The sequence below is a fragment of the Salarias fasciatus genome, chromosome 11 (genome assembly GCF_902148845.1).
Source record: "Salarias fasciatus chromosome 11, fSalaFa1.1, whole genome shotgun sequence".
Classification (NCBI taxonomy): Eukaryota; Metazoa; Chordata; class Actinopteri; order Blenniiformes; family Blenniidae; genus Salarias; species Salarias fasciatus.
Genome location: NC_043755.1, coordinates 5,093,020 through 5,110,079, shown reverse-complemented (window position 1 = coordinate 5,110,079; position 17,060 = coordinate 5,093,020). Strand labels below are relative to the sequence as shown.

Here is a 17,060-nt window from a genome sequence, read left to right as displayed (position 1 = left end):
ACACAGGTCATCACTAATTTAGAAGAGGTCGGGGCAGAGGAGGAACTGAGGGAAACTGCTTTTTCAAGTTGCTCTTGAAATGTTTTTGTTGGTTTCAATCCCAGTACGACTCAAAACACAACGTACAAAAGACACTCAAAGTAATTCAGGACGTGGGCAGAGTTAAGAATCAGGATCAGGTGATGACAAAAAAAAAAAAAAAAATCAGTTGAACTATTCTGTCTCAAAAATATGTAAGAGACATTAAATGTCTGTTTTATTTTTGCTTTTATTATCCATTACTTGGATGTTTTGTGATCTTAGGTACAAAAACAGTCGCAGTATAGTTTTACATCCCCCTTCCTAACTTTCTCTCAGGAGATCCAGCGTCAACAGATTGTTCTGTGAAGACATTAATGACTCATTCCTCTGTTTCATGAACTCTTTCCCAACTGACACAAGCCCAGGCCAACTACAGAACCTCTTTCATGTTGGAATCTTGTTTTCTTCAGTATTTAAAAATCTGAGTAGAGACTGGACGCAAGACATGAGTGAAACTTGTACAAGGTGCAAAGAAGCCAAAATAAGTCATTTGAAAAACAGATATTTTTGTGTATGTTGTTCAGTCTGCTGGAGATAACGTTGGCTAAACATCGACAGACTATGCATTTTCAAGCTTTTGCAGTTCATCAGCATCTATTTATATCAAAAAGACACTTTCATATCAATAAGTGTTTCCTCTCATTAAGTGGGTGAAAGTGGGAACAAGGTTGTGCATGTGATACAAATGACTCAGACAGGAAGCTGATCATTGCACAAGTTTTTTAAGAATATGAAGGTATTGGAAACCAGGTACGACAACTTGTTTACAAATCCACTCCAAGATGTAGACGTGGCCCTCCAGCACAGTTAAACATCAGTGTCCAGATATTTACACAGTTTCAAGAGCGGTGATGAATTCAGCGCTGACTCATCAAAGTTGACTTTGTGGTTGGACAGTATATAATGTTTTGCATGTTTGTAAAATACATCAGGAATAATAAAGAAATATCTCATCAACATGTGAAATTATGTTAAAATAAAGAAAATTAGGCAATAAGATGAAAGAAAAATTCAAAAAAATATTTGATTCAAAGAAACAGCAATACAAATAGTACGTGACGAATTCAGTTGGTATTCAGAAACATTATTCATAAACTGACTTGTGTATATATTTCAATGGTCCTCAATCATAGTGGGGATTAACTGCTGTCAGATCTGTTTTATAGTTTCGAAACACAGTCACTATAATCCACATGGGTTTGGTTATATTTTGCTATTTCCATTTATCTGGTGCCATTATTTTTACTGCAGTCCAACAAGTGCAGAGAGACAGCTCTACACTACATATTTAGAGAGACCGGGAAGGGGAGGCAGTGTTCCCACCCTCTCTCTCTCCACCCTGGTTCTCTCTATCCGTCTGTCATAGTTATCTTTGAGAGATTAGACTGGAGACAGTGACAGAAAAAGAGAGGGGGAGCTAAAAGCGGGAGACGTGTCGCCACTCATGTACTCTCCCCCCTCCTCATCTCCTTCATTCTTCAATTCCTCAAGACACGCCGGAGCACCTCTCGGCTCCCGACTATTTTTTTTCCTTTATTTTGGTCTTCATCTTTCATTAATCTCTCTCGCCACTTCACTCTGTGTTTCTCCCTTCGCCTCGGTCTCTGACTGGCTTCCACTGCCTCCCTCTCCCTCTCTGAGCTTAGTGTTCAGACAGTGGAATATATGTTGTCTAAATATACTTCCCCATTATCTCTCCATCTAAACAAAACTCCAGCAGGGAGAGAGAAAGAGAGAGGCAGTGGGACAGGAAGAGGGGGAGGATGGGTGTGCAGAGAGGGGATGAGGCCTGAAAAAAAGAGAATATCGAAGTAAAACAACACCTGCACGTGCAGCGCTTAGAAAACCACACAGATGCTGCTATTCAGAGCCGTGGCTGGAGGGGGGGGGGGGGGGACGATTAATCAGCGCTATCGTTTCTGTGGTTTACAACCGCCGCGGCAGCTTTACTGTTTAAACTTCCACTTCCAAACCGAAAAGCCACGTCGGTCTGAGGCACATACATAACAGGGTCTGTCACCTTGGAGGCAGAGGGCCACACGAGCTGACTGCAGCGTTTACCAGCAAAACCGTTTGGGAATTTATGCCGCTCCGAACAGACGAGCGCAGCTGGAGAAAAGAAATGACTAATGCATGAGTAGATGTTGAATGTATACACACACACACACACCACTGCAGCCCCCTGTGTGTTGATGAGAGGCTCGATATGAAGGTCTGGGCTGTGGCCAACGGGACCAGACTGAAGTAAACAGAGTGATACAGTTTACTTAACGGAGTGGAAAAGGATCATCTCCCGAGCAGCTCGAGTGCGTCCGACCCAGATGATGTCAGGAGCCCGAAGCCTGCAGCCCCCAAAACCGACCTCTCTATCACGGCGGCCTATACATGTGACACCCTGTGACCCCCGTTTGCTCCAGGGCCCTCACAGTAATACAAGGGAACTGTGTTTTCTATATAACCAAGTATATCAGAGTGTGACGGTTCACCTCACAGATGGGTCAAACTTTCAGAAAAATTAGGGTAAGGGTGAACAACCATAAGTGTCTAAACTGAAATCCTTTGAACCAAGTATCGAGACACACAGCAGACGGAGAAAACCTGGGAGGATGTCGAATAAATCCAGCAACCTTTCTCTTCCCCGTCACAAACATTACAGTGGTGGCTGAAAGGACAGACCCGGTGTGTTTATACAGACAGTTTGACTCCAGCTGTTACCCTGCAGCGAGCGCACAGAATTAATCATATAGATTCACCTCTGTCCTTTAGGCTGCCCTAAGCATGACCCAAATAATAAATGGGGACTTTAAGGTCGACCTGCTGTACTCCCTTGAGCAAACGGGGGCATCCAGCAGCAGTAAATCTGCCTCTGACATTTCGCTCAGTGGATGGAAATAATAGCTCACATTATGCTTTATCTTCTCAATTGTTTGATAAAGACTATCTATCTATTGATTTAGAATGACAAATTCCATTGTATTGCCATATTGACACTTCCCTCAACTCAGTTTTTTTTTTATTACTGTTAAATTGGTTTGCCTGATACTTTCGATCCCATATATAAAAAAAACTTGCATGTTTTATTAAACGGATCATGTTGTTCAACCTCCAAAGTATAGCAGCCTTAGTAAAACGTTTGACTTGAGACATTTATTCGCCTGTCTTACAGGACAATATTATTTTTTAAATATCCATGCTGCATATTCAGTTCAGTTTTTTCTGTTTTTTTATGAGGAAAAAAAAATGATTTCAGATTTAACTGAATAAAGGTGATGCTGGATTACTTTGAAAAGCATTGAGAGAATGTTTGTCCCTCACTCCTGCCTGCATGTAGGAAGAAACCACAACAAGCGCTTCCTTACTACGTCATTTTATGGACTTTACACAAGTTTGCATGTCTTGTAAAATAATAATAAAAAAGCCTTGTTTTAAATTTATTGCAACCAAAATTTCCAAATGTGTTAAACTATGTAAATAACCCACTTTTAAGCGGTAATAATGGGGTCTTTTTTGTTGACCCAGGAGGAGCAGCACAAGCTGTAAACTCAACAGAGGGTTATTATCATGAAATGAAGTTCATTACGACTGTGCAAAGGGAGGCTTGTTTTAATTACACACACATTAGTCGTGGAAAAAGTGAGCGCTCATTGTAGTTCTCACTCTTTTCTTTTGGACGCCACTGACTCCTGAGGGGAAACATGGCTTTAACAGAGAGTGTGCAGTCAGGCTGCAGAGCTTCTTTTGTTTTCCACAAAAACAACCAGGTGGAGTCCAGAGACTTCAGTATGAAAACGTGAGATGGAAAATACAGACGGTTGGCTGAAAGCCTTGAAAGGGAACTTATTTCATTCTTGGGCTTGTTTCAGTACTAAAAACGTCCTTTCATTTCATCCATTGACAAAGTAGGTTTTTACCCTTTTGACAATGTGCAAAGCTACATTTTTATATTTCAGACAACTAAATGTCTGTTTTCAATTTTCTGTGTATATTTAGATTAGTGCAGTAACTGTGTATTGTTTTACTGGCTGCGTGGCGCTGCTGATCTGCGGTTTCTGGATCTATAACCTCACTTCTGTGCGTGCTGAGAAACTCCATCCGGACTGATGCAGTAATCAACAGACAGAAAGATATATAAACATACACGTCCCAACATTTTTCACATATTATCTGGGATCTATGAGTCTATTCATTCACAGTATGGAAGGCCTTGCCAAGATGCTCGTGCTGTAAATTCTCAGAGGCTCAAGCACATTTTTCTGAGTCTAATGACACATTCTGTTGACATTATCCCCCAGCTGTGTTTCGCTCTTCTCTCACTCCCACGTTGGTAGTATTCCCCCTGTTCAGTTTTGTCTTCCTGTATTATTCCTCAAACATCCATGAGGGTTTTTTTTCTGGTTTTTTCCTACTCGGCATTAGAAAACAAATTAAAAAAAAAATCCCCACTGTGCTGAACTATTGCAGACTTAACAGGACCAAACAAACGCAAAGAGCTCCACACACTCCGGCCCTGTGTTCTGCCTTCGCTCTCGGCGATCATGTGACTGAAACACTTCCATAGCATCACCTCTCACCTCCCTCTCTCCGTCCTTATTCCTCTGTTTTTATCTCACTCAGTAGGAATCTGTATGCTTAGTCAGAGCAGGGAGGAGATACTTGGCAGGCAGGAAAGAGAGAAAATGGGATGTTGGACAAATGACAGGAAAAAGAGAAGAGAGGGGGAATGTTTTGTTCAATAAATAAAAGCAAAGTGAGTTCCAGTCGTTTTCTTTTTCTCTGGAGTCCCACCACCCTCCGAGCAGGCCTGCTGTAGTGGGACGGCTGCGCTCGGCGCCAGCCAGTCAACCCGTTCCAGAAAAATACATATTTCACTAATGCCTTTTGACCCCCATCTCCCAGTCGCAGCGTTTAATTCCACCAGTAAGCCTATTATCACAGCCAAGCATTTAAATCCCAAACTGTGGTGTGTGTGTGTGCTAACTCAGTCCTCACCCTCGGTGAAGGGCTCCCAGTTGTAGAGCCGACCCATGAACTCCTGGGTGTTGAAGGCCGCGCACTGCTCGGCCCTGGAGTCCGACGCGCCTCCTCCGCACACCTGGGAGACGGGAGCGACAGGACACAGAGGGGAAAGGTCAAAAATTCAGTGCCACACATTGAATTTGTATGAAATCAGCCAGCGGTTAAACAGAGGGCTGATTCTGTCCTGCAGGAGCGAGGGCGGAGCAGGGAGTAAGAGGGGGAGAAAAAAACCAATAAAGAGGGAAAAGAATTAACTTGAGATCATAGAGGTAAGCATAAACACACACTGGCATTACACACAAACACACACACACACACGTGGTCTCCATGCTGCTGCCAGCGAACCCTATGAGAAACATATGGAAAGAATAGAAATTTTGGAAAGCAGTCAGTCACATAAATCCACCATGGCTTTCACTGCATGAGCACAGAATGTGAGCCTGTGGGTGTGTGTGTGTGTGTGTGTGTGTGTGTGTGTGCGAGCACATATACAAGTCCACGTGCTGCTTTCATACAGACGTATACAGTACGTCCAACGTCTCGGCCAGTCAGGCGAGGAGGTCCTCGTGGAGTCGTAGAGTGGAAAGAGTCTCACATAACACAGGAATGACAGCGGAAACATCAGGTGGACGCCGCTCTGCGGGGCTACACTGCGTTGACAGTAACTCACCTCGCCCTGTTTCATAGCTCTGTTTTTATTAGGAAAAAAAAAAAGATTTTAACAAAAACGATTAACTGTAAGAACCTCTGAAAAGAAAATCTACAGTTTTCCCCTCATTTCTACCACTTTACCCACCTTTTTTTAATTTGTGGTGTGAGAACATTAACGACAACAACGGACCAAACAAGTATACACATGAGCTCCCAGTCTTTCACGTCGGTTTCATGCAAATCAGCCAAAACATTATGACCACCTGTCTGATACAGCGCGTGTGTGTGAAAAGTTGTCCTCATCGCATTAAATTGTTCTGACACCTTTCGATCACAACCGCCGTTTACATCAGCAGCAGCTGGGGCTACAGAAGCTCGTCTCTTGGATCGGACCTCAGCGGCCAGCCTTCAAACCCCACCTGCATCAGTCAGCCTTGGCTGCTCGAGCATTATTTTTCCTGCACTGGTCCATTTTTGACAGATGCCGACCACTGCAGCCCACATGGTCTGACCGTTCATCCAGCCATCATGAGTTGGCGCTTGTAGACATTGCTTAAATCATTACACTTCCACATTTTTCCTCCTTTTTTCCACATCAGTTATGAGGACAAAATGCATCTTGACTGCCTAATACACTGTAAATCACACACCTACGGGTGGCATGATAAAGAGATGATAGGCGTTATTCACTTCACCCATCAAAACGTCTTAAATTTATGAATGATTTTATCTTTTTCTTCTCCTAAATACAGAGAACATGCAGTTTATGAAAGTGAAATGCTTCCAAATAAATAAAGAAATCCTCAAGTCAGTGGTGACAGAATAAAAATGCTCAGTTTGCAGAAGATTCTCACACAAGAGGAAACTTATTTTCAAGTTATTCTGTTCATATTGAAAAAAATAATATGTGTGGACATGCTGCAGGTTATTATAGAATATGCTGGAGCTGAGGGAAGATGTGCTGAGAGGTGCCACACAATTATCAAAATCACTTCATGAAAAACAGCAAAAAAGGCAGACGAACTCAGGTTCACTCACAGCCAGGATCAATATATGAATTCTGGCTGTGCTGAAGATGTCCTCCAGATGTTCAGAGGTCTCTATTCTGGACATATCTTCAGCAGCTTCTGCTAACTGGGCGACAGTAAAAACCATAGTGCAGCATGACGACAGAAAACACTAGATCCAATCACTGCCTTAGACACAACTCCAGATGTTCTTTGTAAACATGCACAGATTTGGATGAACAGCTCCACGGAGGATTTACTCCAGGTGTCTTTTGTCTCTTCTTTTAATCCCGGTCTGACTATGTGGCGTTCACATCGGCGCTCTGCGGAGGCCAGACCATCTGCTGCATGACTCTCTCGGCTTTTTTCGTGACTGGAGATGGTTGTTTATGACTCTGCTCGAGCTTTTTGGGGTCATTGTCTTGCTGCAAAATGAACTTGACTGTGATCAGTCTTAGAAATAAAGCTGATTCTTTCATCTCTGTTCTCACTGCTGCACACACGTTTCCCTCACAGGGTGCCACTTCTGTGAGAAGCTGCCATCACCCGGTCCAGATGAGGTTACAGACCTCTAACATACGGCATATTTCAACACATGCATGCACTGACGCACACTAGGGGCTCTTAGATTTCCTCTCCACTCTAATCTCGCTCGGCTTCACAATCTTCTTGTCTTTCACTTCTCTTCTTCTTCGATTGGTTCCTCTTTTCCTTTTCTCTGCGCAGCTTTCCACTCACGCAGCTGTCACAAACAGCTGGAAAGTTTCTCGTCACTCATCTGGATGGACACGAATGAGGGAGCAGTCACACACACACACGCACACACGCACACACACACGCACATGCTAATGGACACATCGGCAGTTCCCATGTGAACCGGCGGCAGCGACAAAGTGTGACTAAAAGACTCCCATGGATGAGGCATCAAAGAATGCACTCGCTGACACCGGCCTCTCCAAATCCATCACTTTCATGGTGCTCTGTGTGTGTGTGTGTGTGTGTGTGTGTGAAGGAATGTACGTGGACATCATGTCGCAAGGAGCTTAAAAGTATCATCTGTTGGTCCTGCTCTGCCAAAGTGAGAAACCAGCTCGTGAAACTTTATGTGGCACCGTTGGCCACAGCTCCACGGTACTGAACCGGACTCAGCTTGGTGTAATTTACGGCTGGCGTGTCGCAGTCCGGTTTATGCCTTGTATATAAAAGTGTGTTTGAGCAACGTCCGCCGGACACAGAAGTGCGTGTCTTGGTTTGAAGGTCGGCGAGCGTACGCGACCCGATGTTTTCAGGAAACTTGTGTAAATCTGCCCGGACGAGTGTGTGAAATGCGGTCGGTAATGGCTGTAAATATTCCCACTTGACATAAACATGCTGAGCCCCGTTTCAAAACGGACGGATTCTGTGTATCGGGGCATGCGTGTGCTTGTAGAACCATAAACAATATGTGGACAAGTTCTCCCAAACACACACATTCGAGGGCTGGAGAGGGCAGCTGCGCAACGCTGGTCAAACTGGAAGAAAGAAAAAAAACACATAAAACAGAAAATAGGCTAAAAGAAGAGAATGACGGGAAGAATGCAAGAAAAGAAAAGTATGTGCATTCATGCGTTGGATCCTAGAAACACTTTAGGGCGAGTGGATTCTCCTCTCGAGAGAGTTTAGGGTGTGTAAAAACATCGGGAGGCTAATGGACTGAATGGAGCGAGGAGGGAGGGGGTGAAGTGAGCGAAAACAGAAGAGAGACGGAGGCATGTTCGCTGCTGGTTCATGAGTCTGCGGGAGAATTTGTATGTTATTGTAAGGCCCGGTATACTGTGACTGCAGGGTTGGGGGGGTCTCCTTATAACTGCCGAGGGGAGCACGAACAGAAGGAGGGAGGAGAGGCGCAGTGAGTGACAAACGGAGGGGGCAGATACCCAACGGGCCAAGGGTGAAGAGAGGGGAAAGAAATGAGTTTTACAGGAGCAGGAGCCGGTTTACCATCAGCAGAGGCAGCACAGTTACAGCCATTCTTTAGTAGTTCTTGTGAAAGAAAACAGTAAAAGTAGAAATACCATTACATTGTCTTTACTTGAATCAGAAATTAATAAGGTTGGAAGTATGAACATAAAAAGAAGCCAGCTAAACAATATTTCAACCTCTTTAAGAAAGCCAAAGGCAGGAAATGTTTTGGACGTAAGCATTCTCCGTCTGTTGGTACAATTCTAACTTTATGTCAGCAGTCTGCACTTTGAGCAAAAAATAATGACGATAGAGATCCTGAAGGGGCAGGCCGTCCACTGGCGTGATAAACTCCTCGCCTCAGTCAGTCAGTGAAGCAAAAAGAGGAATGAAATGAAAGAAGCTGGCTGCTCCTGAGGAGCAGAGTGACGGGGAGAGAGGCAGACAGACAGCAGCAGAGGAGCAGGTGAGAGAAAAGTGAAGGCGGGCGGTGAAAGAGGGACACTCAGTGTTTTTGTACGGGAGCTGTGAAAGTTATAGATGTGCTTTAGTGGCAGGGCAGGAGGGAGGAGGGGTGGGGATCTGTGGGAGAAGGGGGGCAGGGTGCCTGGGGGGGGGGGGGTTCTTCTGCACTTCTCCTGCACTTCTGCACACACTCACAGACACACACACACACACACCCACAAGGCCACACCAAAGCCAAGGGCCTGATCACACATAACACTCTCATGTGAAACACAAACAGCCGGACAAAACTAATGAGTTCTGAGGAGGAACAGATCACACGGAAAAAAGCAGCAACTCCTCCACCACTCCTCCAAAAAAACAAAAAAAAAGAAAAAGATATGCTCCTGTCGGGAAAAGCCCCAGCCACAAGTTGCCTTCATCCCTCCGGTTGCTTTGCTATTTCCCCTGCAAGTCTGCGCCTGTCCAGCCGGCCCAGTCACCTGGTGCAGGTTAAAGCCGGCCGAGCGCCGCTGACCGCCGGGAACCCCGCCGACCATAAATCAACACGGGCCGCACTAATCACACAAATCCGCCGCATATGTTACTGTGCATGTGTGCGTGCACGCTCGTATCCTCCGTGATTAACGGTTTCTGGGTAATCTCGCGACTGAGGCTGAGCGTCTGCGCTTCGCAGGGCAACACCCAGCCTTCAGCCTTGACCTCCGGGGAGGGGGGGGGTGGGGGGTGGAAGATGGAGGAGAGGGGAGTCCTCTGGAGGAAACGCAGCTCATCGATCAACGAGAGCGCACAAAGAGTGAAGGAGCGGGCACGTCAAAGAAACGACACCATTAGGGCGTGTTGCTTTGTGTGCATTTCAAATGTCCGTGCATATAGACCTCCCCGTGTTTATATATGAATGCCCTTTTCCTCTTTTAACGTGGAGCAATCAAGTGTATCAAGGAGCAATAAAAATCTCGACATGTAGACTCAAGTCTTTTGGTTCTTGACAAATAACAGAGTCGACATACAAAGCTCATAATTACACCCTGACAGAGAAACTCTATCCCAGCTGAAATGACACAAACTAAGATCATAAAAATGTGGACTGTGAATAGAATACACAACTTGCAACCACTCGAGTTTGTTTAAAGCAAAGGACTAAAACAACTCACTGACCTGGTTTCTTGCTGCTGCTGTCAATGATTTTTTTTTTTTCCATTTGTCTGTACACTTTGCTTTGGAATTATTTTGTGCCTGTTGTGTAAAACTAAACTAAACTAAACTAAAGTTTAAAAAAGCTGAGAAGTATCTTCGCTCTCACAAAAAGTAACAATAAATACGCACTGAAGCAGTATTATTTCAACAGGCCACTGAGTTCGAAACCCAACCAGTGTTTTTAATCCACAGCAGTCACTTTTGATTTCCCTAATAATACAGTGGAAGCATCACACAGGGAGGGAGGAAGTGTGAACAGCTACACTCTTCTTCTGGACTCTTTAATCAACAATTCTGGAAAAGAAAAATACTCAAGTGTGGAAAACTGTCATTACTCTACGCCGACGCTAATTCCTGTGCAGCTGGATCTGAAAGTGCAAAAGCTTGGGCCCCTCTCTGATAACGCAAATGAGTAAAGGCTGGGCTCCATCAGCATGAAAAGACACTCGGTCATTCCTCATTCTGCAGAACGACTAATGCTGTCTGACTGAGGTGGTTTGTGACTGTAACGCTACGACACCCTGGAGGAAGCCGTTTTTACTCAGTCGAGGTCAGATTAAAGCACTTTAATGGAGCATGCAAAGAAACGGATGGGCAGATAAGTACTTCCCCCTGTAAAGTAAGCACTGGGCTTAGTTAGGTATAAAGAATAAATCATGAGCAAATAGCTGGCTGGATTCTACCCATCGGCAAAAAAAAAAAAAGGCTCTTTTGAAGCCTATGTAGTCATCAAATGTAGAAATTATGTATTTGAATGATTCTCTGAGGCTATTTTCACTCTTGATTGAACTGAGCCAATGTGCTGGGAGTCTGTTTAAAAGACAATTTTAAAATGTTTGATTAAAAAAATCAAAACGCTATCATTACAACGAGAACATCACAAGCTCAACTCCAGGCTTTGGCGCATGCATTGCATTGGTTTATTCCAGGTCGTCTGGCTTCCTGGTTTAAAGACATGCTTCTTAGGCGAAACTGTGTCTCTGAGTTGACCGTGAGTGTGAAGGCGTGTGTGTGTTTGCCTATCTGTCTGTGTTTAACCTGTGGTGACCTTCGCTCACAGTCAGCTGGGATTGGTTTCAGCGCCACACAACCCTAAATCCCACAAAGCAGTTTAGAATTACAACAATACGACACAACAGCAACACTGAAAAAAAATCACATTTTTTGGTTTTTAATCCTGAAATGATTGTAATTATTGATTACAAAAGATCCTGATATAAGAAGAGTGCAATTAACCAAACTACAATATCTTCGGTTAAGCTTGTCAAAGAGACTGAATAAAGATTTAGTTCAACTGTTCCATGGTCTAGAGATGCATGATGACAAAAGCAAACTTGCTTGGCATAAACTGATGTCTCAACCCGCTGGACCCACGCTGTCTGGGTTGGGTTAAGGGTCTGCTTGAGCCACTCCCAGCAAACACTGGGAGAAAGGCGCCGTGCATCACAGAGCAAACACAGAGAGTCAGACAGATAGTCAGCAACGCTCAGCTCGGGGCAAGTTAGAGTCACTAATTAACCTTCGGATTGTGTTACGAAATAAGAAGACCCAGAGGAAAATGCACACATGGCAAAAACATGTAATGGGGAAATGAGCTGTGCTGCTCTGAGGTGATGTACCAGAACTTTTTATCACGGCCAGAATGAGGATTTTCTTTGTTTTAGCTAAAATGATTTTGGCAGGTCAAGCAGTGAATATAGTGAAATATATCACAGACATCTGATCCAACCGGCTGAGCTCAAGCGGAGATTTAAAGTGTTGTGTGTTGATGCTTTCAGGTGGCGGCGGATGTTTCCCTGGTTTCCCTGAGTGTGATCTGACTGTACAGCTGTGTGAGCGCTATCAATCTCCCTCACCGCGAACGTGTGTTCGGCTTCAAATAATGGCCTATTTCATTAAGTGACAGGGGCTACAAAGAAATTGGGTGGACTGGCAGGGATTAAAGGGAACATGAAAGAAAAGTTCAACCAGACAGGAGCTGATATAAACAGACTGAACAAGCAGCACCTGGTTTTAAACAGGTACCTCAGCTTGTTAAAGCACTTAAAGCAAATAACAAACAGATCAGGTCGAAATTGGTTTGTGTGGTCAGTGTGTGTGTGTGTGTGTGTGTGTGTGTGTGTGTGTGTGTGTAGCACAGCCTGTCACACCTGGGCCTGTTTGTCGCCTGATGGGGAGGGCAGCGCGGCCTGAACACACTCATTAGGCGTGTGGGGAGCGTGGCTCCATGCTGACAATAACAGCACAATAACCCAGCTCGTAATAACAGATTTCCTGTGTGATGACAGACTGGGATTAGATCACCGCACTCTCGCTGCAGCAGCCTGAAGACATGCCGGCGTTTCCAGTCGTAGGTTACAACACAACCCGCTCAGGTGTGGACTGCAGGGGCAACGTCAGCGGCATTTTTAAAAAGGTTTTGTTTGTGGTTTAGTCTGCTCTCCAGAGTCACTATGGTCTAAAGAAAAGGAAGAACAAATCACACTTTTATTTTTTGGATATACTGAATTTCTTTAAATACACAGCTTTGGTTAGGAGGTATTTCTGGTCAGTGGGTTTTTTTTATGTGCGGCGGAGGCATAAAGCATGACCGAAGAGCCACACACATCACTGCAACCGAACCCTGTTATTCCTGTCGCTGCTGACAGGATTAGGAATGGATGGGTCTCAGATCCAGAACTCCTAGACCGTTTGTGACACCAAGAAAAGAAAAAAAAAAAACAGAAAAGAAATAGAGCTTTGGACTTCCACAGTACAACCAAATTCAAAGAACAAACTTTAAATTTATCTTGAAAAACAGGGCATTCATTGCATTTCATCCACTTTTTTTTTCTATTTTTTACAATTCAACAGCCACGAAAAAGTAAATGAATCCAGTCTATCAGTCATAAAAGATACACAGACAACCAAGTACACGAAATTTTAATGACCCTGGAGGTTAGACATCTGTGTTAGTGCATGTGCGTGTAAAGCTCTTTAAGAAGGCTGCCTTCGCGAAGTTCATTAACCTGAAATGCTTCTGAAGCTTTTCTGACATGCTGTTAATCTACAGGACAAAGTCTAGCAGAGCCGAGGCCTTCAGCCACTTAATTGATTGGCTGATTGTCAGAAAAATAATCACCTGCTGCTTTGTATTGATTGAGCTGCAGACAGACTAATTACGCTCTGGTATTAGCCGCATTCCTTCAGCGTGATTCAATATTACTTGATATTCTGAGATTTAACAACAACCCTGCAGCGGCTCCAGACAAATCAATTGCAGAAGAGAGGAGGGTACTCAACCTTTTAAGAGCACGTCCTAACTTCAACTCCTGGCTGGAGGAGACTCCCGTTGCGTATCATCTCCCTATCTTATTTTCCCCCCGGGTGGGGTTGGGGGGGGGGGGGGGTGGGGGTGGGGGGGGGGGGGGTCACTGAAGCTTCAGTCCAGCTCATGTTGGAACTCCCTGTCTGCAGAGATAACACACGCCCGCGCTCTGGCGCCTTTCACGCTGCAGCTCATAACTTCTCTCTTTCAACTCATTTCACAGTAGGTGTAATTGAGAGATAATAAAATAAGCCTGAGAGTGTGTCAGGTTATATATAGGCTTAGCAGGCTCAAGAACAAGCGAAGGCATGTTTTTGTTCCAAACGGCATCGAACAATATCCAGGAGTGTAAAGGGCGAACATCAGTGAGTCCAGCCTTCAACCAGAAAAACCACAGCTTGAGGCGGAGTTCACTGCTGCGAGCACAGTGCAACAGCTGAAGGTGAATATAAATAATATGCTCAGTTTTCTGTATTTATTTGGGCATTTACTACCTTTCTTCACAGCAACAGTGAGCGCTGACAGGAAATGAGGGGGGAAAGAGTCCGGTAATGGCGTGTTGTAAAAGTCTGGGTGGTCAGGAATCGAGCCAGCTGCTTATAGCACTCATACCTCTGACCACAGGTTGTCCTGATGTATTCACTCTTTTTATGAATTAGCAATAAAAGGAGAGTAATCAGAGATTTGTGAGAGTGATTTGAACCTGTTGCTCCTGCCTGCTGTATTTCAATGACTCATTATAAAAGCTATATTCGGTTGTCTTAGATCCACACAGCTGTGGAGGCATTCTCTGTTGGATAAATATTTATGAGACGCGAGACAAGAAAGAGAGTTTAGACCATCATTGAAATGTAGTGTGAAAGACTTCAGAGAGAAACAGGCAGGATCTGTTTTTGTGGACCGTCTGCTTCGAGCTGTCTCCCCCTCTGCTTTTTTTTTTTTTTAACATTTCAGGCGGCTTCATCTCAAATTCCACCTTTTCCTCCCCTCTCCCACCGACGGAATAACTTCTCCTCTTGTTACTCCGCACACAAAACTCCCTCACAATAAGACACACACTTTTCCACGAAGCCCGCTCATCAGCTGACAAACTTCCCCTTGTTTTTTTTTTCTTTCTGTCCGTCTCACTTCGCTCCTCTACCCACAAACCCCTTTGCTTTCACATCCTCCCTCATCATCTCCATTTCTTCTGCGGTGCTGCCTCCTCACCTCTCCTCTCCCTTTTGCCCTGTCGCTTGCCTTCCCACTACCGTGCGCAGATTTTCTAAAAACAGGACTCTCTTTCAGCGTAGCTCAGCCTCAGCGTCACTTCCTTGACCATCCTACTCATATGCCCTCGCTTTAACTGTCGCACGCACACACACACACACACACACACACACACACACACACACACACACACACACACATTCACCTCCTGCCCTTCTCGCTTCCTCTGTTCTTCTCTCGGTTCCCCAACTTGCTCCAACGCAACAGTAAAAACACACATGTACACACAGCCAATCGCACTTGTGATGGGCCTCAGGCACGCCGTGTTATGACAAACACACCTAATAGATAATGGGATGTGTCACACTCAGTCTGGCTCACTCCCTCCATCACACAAACACATGGACACACACACACACACACACACACACACACACACACATACAGTGCATACAAGCCTGGGCAAAGTTCTGCATTCATCAGCGTGTGAGCCCTATTTTTAAGAGGCATAAGACCAATAATCTACTGCAGGAGCAAAGGAGGGAGAAGACGGGGGCCGATGTTGAGTAAATATGTAACCCAATGAGTCAGGCTCAGCCATCACAGGACTGCTATTAGCACTGCTGGCACACTCGCAGGGTACGAACGCTGCCAGCCGCTAAATCTGCTTTCACATGGGGGACGACCAAACGCTCTGCGGGAAGAAACAGCAGCGGGAGAAGTTTAAGAGGCCCCGAGCGTCGCTCTGGTTTCAGGTCTGAGTGTCCACTTGAGGAGAGACGGTTGTAGATGTGTAAGTGTAAAGGCGTCCGCGCACGTGTGCTGTTTGTTGAAGTCAATCTTATCAGGCAGCCCTCCGCTCTCACTTAAGACAGAGGGCCGCTAGAATAAATAACCCAGTCACATGTCACTCAGAGTATTTTAGTCCCCGAAGAGATTTGAACCCCCATGTGTCCTCCCGATGTGGTTCACTACTCGCCTGTTCACTCACTTTAACCTCTAACTCCAAAATGATCATTTTTCCACAAGCATGTAAAGCTGCAGCTGTTTGGGATATTTCAACAGAACATAAAACACATGAAAATTTGGACTGAGCTCATTGTGATACAGACACAAAGGTCAAAACAGAGCAAATACCTACAGAAATGTCCAGTGAAGGCTCTAGAATGTACGGAAGTGCAGAATGATAAAAGAAATTTAAAGCAGATTTTGTTATACAAAAGATGTAGAACAGAATACAGGTTTGCAGTTCAGCTTCTGGGCACCATCAAAAATCTGGTTGTTGGGCTGATGAATGCTCCACAAGCTTCAATAATTCATCTTCACCAATCAAAAAGTCACATACAATTAAATCTACCATATCGTGCAAAATATGTCATGTTCACCTGTCAGTAATTAAACCAGAAGGGCATCTGATAGGCTTCAAATCTGTTCCACAACAAAGCACACCAACTGCGAACATACCGCCAATCATGAAGAAGGTCTTTGGAGGTTCCTGAGAGTGATAGCAAATCCTAATTTGATCGATTTCCAATCATTTGTGCCTCAACAGTGGGTTTTCAACAGAATAAGTTAACTCTCCCCAGCAGTTTCACCTTGACTACTGCTGATGTTTGTATTTCTGAGGATATAGCACAATTTAATAGTTTGAACAGTTTATAAAAGGTGAAGCTGTGACTTCAATTTATCTTTTATCTTTTCACAGGAGAGAGTTTTTGACAGTGAGTAAAACACATACACACACATACAATGACTGAACCTCCAGCACAGTAGGTATGAAACAATATCCATCAATCTGTCATGTGTATGAAAAAAACTGAGTACATTCAGCTCTTCTTGGCCACAGCTAGAGCCAGCAGAGACGCATATTTGAGCTGAAATCAGTGACTTTCCACAGGCTGTCGCCGTCTGCGGGACCACCTTCAACTGATTGATGGTAGAAAAAGGCCAAAGAGAGCTTGAGGGATGTGTGAAGGCCTGCCGCTGATTTAAAGCAGACGCAGAAGAAAAAAGGTGGAAAATGTGCAACGTGACACTGGCGGCCTGATGCAGTCGATTTTAACGCTTCGAAAATACTAACATATGTTTTAATGTGATTTTCATGCTTGAAGGTTTTGCACCATGACACTGCATACTGAAACTCAGCAACGGAGAGAACTCACTCTGTAGGAGAAACTTCATCCACG

At 44.6% G+C, this 17,060-nt stretch overlaps 1 protein-coding gene across 1 annotated transcript in view; it reads right to left on the bottom strand.

The window, feature by feature from the left end:
* Window positions 1–17,060, bottom strand: part of LOC115397167 (thrombospondin type-1 domain-containing protein 4-like) — a 34,995-nt gene that overhangs the window by 10,286 nt on the left and 7,649 nt on the right. Inside the window, exon 5 of the mRNA XM_030103371.1 lies at window positions 5,071–5,173. Coding sequence (XP_029959231.1) covers window positions 5,071–5,173 — 103 coding nt within the window. The remainder of the gene's footprint in view (window positions 1–5,070; window positions 5,174–17,060) is intronic.